Source organism: Elephantulus edwardii, unplaced genomic scaffold, assembly GCF_000299155.1.
Source record: "Elephantulus edwardii isolate Elephantulus edwardi_28Jun2011 unplaced genomic scaffold, EleEdw1.0 scaffold00168, whole genome shotgun sequence".
Taxonomy (NCBI): Eukaryota; Metazoa; Chordata; class Mammalia; order Macroscelidea; family Macroscelididae; genus Elephantulus; species Elephantulus edwardii.
In genome coordinates, this window is record NW_006399918.1 from 3,890,499 (window position 1) to 3,899,681 (window position 9,183).

The 9,183-nt window shown below is 36.1% G+C and overlaps 1 protein-coding gene across 1 annotated transcript; it reads left to right on the plus strand.

Annotated features, from left to right (window-relative positions):
- The first annotated feature begins 1,902 nt into the window (after positions 1-1,902).
- On the plus strand, positions 1,903-8,907 carry LOC102872884 (olfactory receptor 10J3-like). The gene is made up of 2 exons (XM_006895529.1): positions 1,903-2,039; positions 7,941-8,907. The coding sequence occupies exons 1-2, from the start codon at positions 1,903-1,905 to the stop codon at positions 8,905-8,907; spliced, it is 1,104 nt and encodes a 367-aa protein (XP_006895591.1).
- Positions 8,908-9,183: the final 276 nt, after the last annotated feature.

Sequence of the window (9,183 nt, forward strand, 5' to 3'; positions counted from 1 at the left end):
TAATAGATGTTACCCTCTCAACTCAAAAGCAGGGTTCAAACCCACCAACTTCTCTGTGTGAGAAAGATGCACAAACTCCTGTTGATGACATATAGTCAACTGTAGAAAACCTACTAGAGAATCAACTATTGGTTGGCTCAAATTTGACAGCAGTGTGAACAGAATTTTTGTTTTGTCAGTTTAATAGTTTTACAGTGCCGTAAAGATCATCTTAGAATTTCTATTTCAAGGGCAATTTAATTCCGATTCTCCTTACAGCAATGATTTTGGTTTATATTTTTGATGTAAGAATTATTCAAGGCCTTGATTCTATGTATCACTTATATATTATTGTCACATTATTTAATGATAAAACTATTTTTATAGTCACAAAAATAGTAGTGTTTTGTTTTATATTTTAAACTTAGATAAATTTTCTCAAATACAATTCTGTTGGTTTTACATTTTTTTAAAAAAGTGAATTGGGAGCCCTATCATCTTAGTAGTAAGGAACTGCACTGCCAATGATAAAGTAGTTAAAATCCAGCAGCTTCTATGTGAGAGAAAGATGCATAATCAGTTCTCACTAAATCTACTCCCTCTGAAGACCGACTGGAGGGTCACCTCTGGATCAGTTTTGACTCAATGACATGTAACAGCAACATCTTAAATTAATCAATTATTGCTACAGGATTTTGAAGTTGTATTTTATTTAAAAACATTAGGTTTTTTAAAAAGGTTTTTATTGTGTTTTTAGACAAGGTTGTAGAATAAATTTCTTTTCCATTCATCAATTTAAAGACATTTTCTTCAGTGACATTGCAATCCCACAACGCAGCAGCCTTCTTCCCACTTCTTCCCTGTGTTTCATCTATGTTCTTCCTTCTTTATTATCCTTTTCTGGCTTCTGAGGTCTATTCCTGGGTAAATTTTGCCCTTTTTAGTACTATAAGAGTGTGTGTTCTAAGAAGTGCATTACTCTTTAATGTTATTGTCCACTTTATAGGCTTGTCTATTGTTTGCCTGAGAGTTTAGCCACACAGGTGATTTAATATCTAAGACTTGAGGATGTCTAAGGACTATAGTCTCTGGAATCCCCTCAGTCTCTATTAGATTTGTAAGTCTGGTCCTATTTATGGCCTTGAGTTTTGTCCCACATTTCTCCCATTCTGTTGGGGACTTTCTACTGTGATCCTTTTCAGAGTGATAGTCAGTGGCTATCTGACACGCTATAACTCTTTTGGTATCAGGGTCATGTAGGCTGAGATTTGTACGGTCAATTAGTTTAAAGGGCTTATTTTCATGTGTCTTTGGTTTTTTTCACTCTTTGCTTCAGATGAAGAAAGATCAATAGTTGTACTTTGCATGGCTGCTTGCAAGCATTTAAGACCCTAGTTACTATTCATCAAAGTAGAATATATAACTTTGATAAGACATTGCTTTTGCTATTATGTATAATTAACATTAATTAATACTTTATCATGTATTTTTCTGTTATTTTAAATTTAGTTTGATTATTTTTTCACTTCATTTTTTATGTAGAAACAGTTTTCCTTTTATCTGAGGAACTCTTTTTCGTATATGCTTTAATGCAAATCTGTTCACAATCAACTACTTTTTTCTGAAATTGTTTTTGTTGTGTTTTCCGTTATAAAGGATACTTTTAATGAATATATAGCTTCATTTTGACTGTTATTCTCTTTATTCACTTTGAAGATGTTAATCCATTCATCTGTGTTCTTCGTTATTATAGTTTTAAGCTATTAGTACAAATACTATTCCTTGAAAATAATAGATTGTATTCCTTTAACAGCTTCATACTTCTTCCTTTTATCTTTGATTTTTAGTGATTTCACATTTTATGTAAAAGTATGCATAGCTCATGTGTAAATAAATATGCATCTATTACACTTTATTAACAGGATGATTCCTGAATCTATATCTTCATGTTTTCCTCAGATTTGTAAAATTTTGGGCTATGACTTTTTCTACATCGTATCTGATCCTATTAATCTCTCTTATAATCTGGAGCTCCAGTGGCATATATCCAAGATCTTTTTGTAAGGAACTCCGGTGTCATAGTGTAAATGATATTCAGCTGCTAAAGGTTATTGGTATAATGCCACCATTCACTCTGTGGGATAAAGATAGGTATTATCCTCTTGTAGCAATTTGCAGCCTTGGAAACCAAATGGTAGGCCACTATGACCTTGATCATTGTCTATAGGAGTAGGTTCTGGTGTCATTTGGCCTTTTTATTGGATTTTTGTGTATCTGTTCTTATTTAATTTTGTGTTCCAGGGAAAGATGAAGTGTCAAAGAAGTAGATGAAGACCATCAACCAGATATATTGACATAGGGGAGTAACAATAGACTAGTGTATATTAGCTAAAAAGCAAAATATCACAAATTGGATAGCTTAAAACAACATACATGTATTACATCACAGTTTTGTGAGTCAGAAATTCTAGCACAACCTCTTTGGGTTCTCAACTGAAAAGGTTCACAAGACTGCAATCAAGGTGTCAGCTGGGTTGTGTTCCTTTCTGGTTTTTGTGGCTTTTTTATGTTGAACCATGCTTGCATACCTGTTCTGAATACCGCTTGTTCATGGTGAAATATTTTTTATGGATTGTTGGATTCTATTGGCCAGGATTTTATTCAGGAGTTTTGCATCTATATTCATGAAAGAGAGTGACCTATAGTTTTCTATTTTACTGATGTCTTTGCCTGGCTTTGGTATCAAGGATATGTTTGCTTCATAGAATGAGTCTGGGAGAATTCAATCTTTTTCTATTTTCTGGGATACTTTATGTAGAATTGATGACAGTTCTTTTCAGGATATGAATAGACACTTCACCAAAGAAGACATTCAGATGTCAAACATATGAAGTAATATTCAAAATCTCTAGCTCTAAGAGAGATACAAATCAAAACTACTATGAGATATCATCTAACCCCAGTAACAACAGCAAAATTTAACAGAGCAGCAAACAACAAATGCTGACAGGGTTGTGAAGAAACTAGAACCCTTATTCACTGTTGGTGGTGATGTAAATTTGTGCAACCACTATGGAAGACAGTATGACACTTTCTCAAAAACTTGCAAATAGAAATACCATTTGACCCAGCAATTTCACTGCTAGAAATATACCCTAAAGAAACCAGAATTGCTTCCCAAGTGAATATATATGCACACCCATGTGCACAATAGAAAAGAGATGGAAACAACCCAAGTGCCCATCAAAAAACTAATGGATAGAAAAGCTGTGGCATTTTCACACAATGAAATGCTATGCAACTCTGAAAAAACAAGTAACTCATAAACATTTTACAAAATGGGTGACTTTGGAGAACATTATGCTGAGTAAAATATCTCAGTCACAAAAGGACAAATACTACATAATTCCACTGTTATAAAACAGGACTGATAATGGGGTTGGGGGAAACTAAGAAAAGGGGATAACTAACATACATTGCGTTGAAACATATGAGAGAAAGAATGGCTTAAAAGGAATATATGATTAGGTATTGTTTGCATGACAACAGTCCAAAATAAGAGCTGCTTAGTAAAGTGGACTGGAGTTGAGGTGGAGAAGTGTACAACAATGAAATAATTTTTCAAAGAGAAAAGCGAACTGGAAGTGGCAAGGAGGAAAATGTGCAGTACTGAATGAATGGAAATCCAAGATCTCTATAAACTTTCATTAAAATATCAATTAAAAAGGGGGGGAAAGCAAAAACAAAACAACCACAACCAAAAAGCCCACACGTGGCCAGAGTGGCAATTTTCTCTTGTTTTAAGGCTGTGGATGATCATTGCTCATTTACATGAATTATGAATAAAGACATGGGGGACAATCTGGCAAAAGTCAGACCTTGAGGCAAACCAAATTTAAGTAAGACTACAAAAGAGAGTAGAGCGGCATAAACAAAAAAAAAGAAAAAAAATTATGAGAAAATTCAGAAATAGGGTCCAAAGACTTTAAAACTGATTTTATGGGTCAATATATATGGAGCTCAAACTCTGTGTACCTTGCAATAGAGGGTCTTGCTTATAACCTTTTAATTTCTATTCCTCTTTCCCTCTTAGAAAGAAAATTCCAAAAGGTCTTAAACTCTGCAATTTAGTGTCAGAAAAATTGCATAATTTTAGTAAGATCTTGATTCAACCCACCTCACCTTAGCAAGAGAAATCAGCCTTCTTACCCTAAAGATTGTACTTAATAACCAAGTCAACTCTGCCTCTGAAGAGTTAGTCTTACATTAGGAAATGAGTTGCCTCTGTAATGAGGTCTCAAGGCACTGTGCTATTTGGATCCTGGTTTGTGCTATTAATCACATGGGAGCAGACAGGGCTTTTTTGAAAATAAAGACCCATGAGTCTTGGGCTGACAATTTGGCATCATATTAAGAACCTCAAAGCCAGAATTTATACTTTGAGACCTAGAGAGGAGATGCTTCCTGTGGGAGGAACTATGAGAAAACTAATGTGACTTTTTCAATTCTTCGCTTCTAGTCTCAGACAATGAAACTGGGAAAGGCCTGATTTTCCTTTTGTTTCATCTCTTTCAGGTATCTCATTCTGGGTGGTCTCTAAAGATGGCCTGGTGAAAGGCAAATTCATGCTGAGCCGTAGGTCTCTCTATTAAGAGGGTAGTGACTCTCAGAGAAGGAAATGTAGAGACTAGTTGCCTAAAAAAAATAGTTTTATAAAGGATATAAATGTAAATACTTTCTGGTATTATTTAAACATTTACTATAATGTTGGAAATATTTGGTAGCTGTTAATAAAAATGCTGGCATTAAAGTCAATTGTCCAAAGTAATTAATATGACTCTCAGCATGAACACAGCTCTTTAAAAGATACAAGCAGCAGACTACTTGGTGAGTTTCACTGTATCATATGTCAATAAGCGTTGATTAAGATGTTATAACATACTTATTTACCAGATGCTGGTTTTTATGTGCCATCAAGTAGGAACCCACCCAATCTGACCCTTAATGGTTTTTCAGAAGCTGTAAATTGCAAGGGAGGAGTTTGTCCATCTTTCTCCTGAGGAGCATCTGGTGGATTTGACCTATGTGCCTTTGGATTGTCAGTGTACTTCTTGTCACTAGGCCACCAGGGCTCTCTGTTCATCATGTAGTCAGAGATACTCTATAGAGGAAAGGGAGCATAGTCTCTGATAGGAAAGAGTGTCATTTCAACAATTTTGGGAGCAGAGATGTGTAGACTAATATGGAGAGGAAGAACACAAGGCTTTGAGGGCTTTTAATTGAGTCTTAAACCAAAGTATTCCCAAAGACCAAAGTTCCATGCAGTCAAAGAGCATGTCTTATTCATCTTTGCTTTCTTGCCACTTGCACAGTTCTTAAACTGTGTGACTTCTCAGCTCATGTTTGCTAAGTTGAAATATTAAAGATATAGTGTTGTTTGGATTTCAAGCAAAAGTTTATTATAATATTGGGGACAGGGAATGCCAACAAATTCAGGAAACAATCAAATAAGTATACTTCCCAGGGAAACTGTGAATAGCACATTGATGTAGGGACTGGTACAAGGAGATTTATTTAATCTCATGTTTTTGTCATTTATTCAAAAAGAAAGACTAACTAAAAATTATTTCCATTCTGTTGAATCCCAACTTGTTGTTCTTATGTGCCGTTGAGTCACTTGTGACTCATAGTGACTCTATCTACAACAGCCCTGAACCCTGCTCTATCTGGAATCAACTTTGTTGTCTCTGACACCTACCACCCCTACCCCAGTCAGGGAGTCAATCCATCTTAACCAGGGTCTTCCTCTCTTTTGCTGTCTTTTACCCTGCTAAGAATGATGTTCTTCTACAAGGACTGGTCCCTGCTGATAACATGCCCAAATCATGTCAGAGAGAGCTTCCGAATCTTTGCCTCCAAGGAGCAACCTGCTTTACAGAGATCCAAAAACAGTCATAGACGTGTTTGTTTGTTTTTTGGTTTTTGTTTAGATTTTCATTAGTGCTTTTAATATCAGAATATCATTCTCTTTGTCCTTTTATGATGTATATTGGAGTCTTACATAAGTGTTTAAGGGATGTATAATTATGTTAAATATTGTTATAAGCATAACAGATTTCAGTATTTGTAAGTTTAAAGAAAAATGTAATTTTTAAAAAACTTATATGTTGTTTCATATCTACCATTTAAATATCAATATACAGAGAACTAGAAGTCACTGAAGATGGCTTCTAGATCTATTAGCCAGTTGAGCTATTATGACCTGAGATAGAAGTAAAATATTGAACATCTTCAAGAAGTAGATGGGAGGCAAAAAAACCCTTATTCTATTTAATCCACACATGTGTTGCAGCAATAGATGCAGCAGTGCTTGGGCTTGGCCAGTGCATTTCAAGAAAGTTTTAAAGAGCAAGACAAATTCCAAATCAACAGTTAAATAGAAATTATAACATTTCATGAAATGAAAGTCAGAGTAATTACAGGTTTACTACAAATTCTAGAACACTAGGTTAAAGTCCCTGTTTCTCATTTTGGTCCTCTTAGGAACTTAAACTGGTTCATTTGTGAAAAATGATAATTCTCTGAAAAAGAGATAATGCTGATAATCACTACATTTGTTAAGAAATTCCAATTTGTCAAGTGCCAGTCAATTTCTTCAAATATATTAACCCATTTAATCCTCACATCAATCAAGTTACAATGGACTTATATATTACAAATCTTATGAATTTTGGGATATTATAAAATTTTTGAAGGACTGTTGAAAGTGCTTATAAAAGAGAGCTCCACATGAAGATGTTTAAAAAGATTATGACAACGTGCAAGAAGAAACTTGAACTGGACTCTACAGACATGAAGGAGATTACTGATCATTGAGAATGATGACGGTGACAGAAGTTAAAGTTACATACCATCAGGAGATAGGCAAAAGAGAGAACAAGAAATGAGGATTACAAAAGGTACTATGTTAGTGATGGAAAAGAGGAAGAAAGTAACTAATACGACCTTTTAAAATGAAGGAAACGGTCCAATGTGGTGTATTTTATCAAGGGTATGTATTGGTGTAAGGGATAAGATTACTTCTGCCTCCATATAGTCTGTCATGCTGTATTCATATGGGGCAAGATAAAAAGGTGAACCAGCTAATTTCTATAAAAGCCTAGGTTATGAACAATTGAAGGAAAAAGAAAAAAATTTGTCCTTGTTTGTTTAAGAAATGTCTCTTTTATCTTAGACTAGAAAAACACATTTTTATTGAAATAGCATCTTCAGGTGTTTTTTTTTGTATTTTCCTTCCTGTCTTTGGATAAAATTTAAGGCGTTAAGCTAAATGGTCACCTGGACTGCCTGCCTTATCAAACTATTTTTCATATTTATGACCTCAGGGGATATTGGGTCCAGGTCTCTAGGAAGACACATACACAATCAAAATGCTCCCCTTTCTAGTCTTCCATGACTGCAGGGGATTTGGAATACAGGACCTTAGGGAAGTAAAGCACAAGTCTTAAGATTCTAAGAAGTCATCCTAGTTCCCTTACAGATCATTTCAGATTGAAAATACATATTGACAGTGTTGAAAATATATCAACAGCAGGCGTATTTTCTATTTCACTGTGTCACTGTTTCTAATAGGGTCCTTGAGGGCCTATTTGAAGAGCGTATTGAAGAGGAACTATAGAGTTGGGCACATTTGATATATCTTCTGCCTCTTCCTTGACCTTGACTTCTTCAATGGCCAGGTAGTTATTTCTTCAAAATTCTCTTTCACTTTCTCTTTACTTTCTTCTCACTTTGTACTAAAGAAAAGTGTGGGTGTGGATGATCACTAAGAAGTTGTGCAATAGTTCAACACTGGTAGCTTTTGGGATTGGGGTAGAGGAGAGATACCCCTTCTGGTGATAGCTTTGGTCCAGATTACTGTTTCCTTATTGACTCATCATTCCTCCTTTTCTTTTGTCCAGCTCTTTCAAATTTAGACTTCCTTCAATTTTAAAGCCAAACATCACAATTGTGACTGAGTTCTTCTTTGAAGGTTTCTCCAACTTTGGATGGCAACACAGGCTTATATTCTTTATTGTCTTTCTAACGTTGTACCTACTAACTCTCTCTGGCAATGTCATCATTATAACCATCATACGCCTGAATCGTCACCTTCATACTCCTATGTACTTCTTCCTGAGCATTTTGTCCATATCTGAGACCTGCTACACTGTGGCCATTATCCCTCGAATGCTGTCTGGTCTCTTGAATCCTCATCAAAGTATTGCCTTCCAAGAATGTGCCACCCAGCTCTTCTTCTACCTCACCTTTGGCATCAACAACTGTTACCTGCTCACAGTCATGGGGTATGACCGCTATGTGGCCATCTGCAACCCCCTACGATATTCTGTCATCATGGGTAAGAGATCTTGCGTCTATCTGGCATCTGGGTCACTGGGAATTGGCCTGAGTATGGCCATTATCCAGGTAACATCTGTATTTGGCCTGCCTTTCTGTGACGCTTTTGTTATCTCACACTTCTACTGTGATGTGCGACCCCTGCTGAAACTGGCTTGTGCAGACACCACTGCCAATGAGATTGTTAACTTTGTGGTCAGTGTCTGTGTTCTTGTTGTACCCATGGGCCTGATCTTCATTTCCTATGTCCTCATCATCTCTACCATCCTTAAGATTGCTTCAGCTGAAGGTAGAAAAAAGGCTTTTGCCACCTGTGCCTCTCACCTCACAGTGGTCATTATTCATTATGGTTGTACCTCCATTATCTACCTCCAGCCCAAGTCCCAGAGTTCCCCGGAGCGGGACAGACTCATTTCAGTGACATACACTGTCATCACTCCCCTGCTGAACCCTGTGGTCTACAGCCTGAGGAACAAGGAGGTCAAAGATGCTCTGCTCCGAGCCATGGGAAGAAAGCCCCTCACACCTTAGTGATGAACCTTTTTTCCAAGATGTTTTCTTTGAGCTTATAAACATTAATTTTAATGCTATCTTAAGAATGGCTTTAAACTATGAGAAGATGATGGATAGATTAAGTTGAATCAGATGGTACAAAAAGAAGATTCCATTTGAGTTAATCATGGTTCTCTAGGTCCTATTCCAGAAACGTTATAAAATGCTGGGAATGTATTTTAGAGTATGGAGGAAGATTCACATGCCTGGGCATGTCTTCCTGTGCACATTCACACACATAGACACACAGTTACA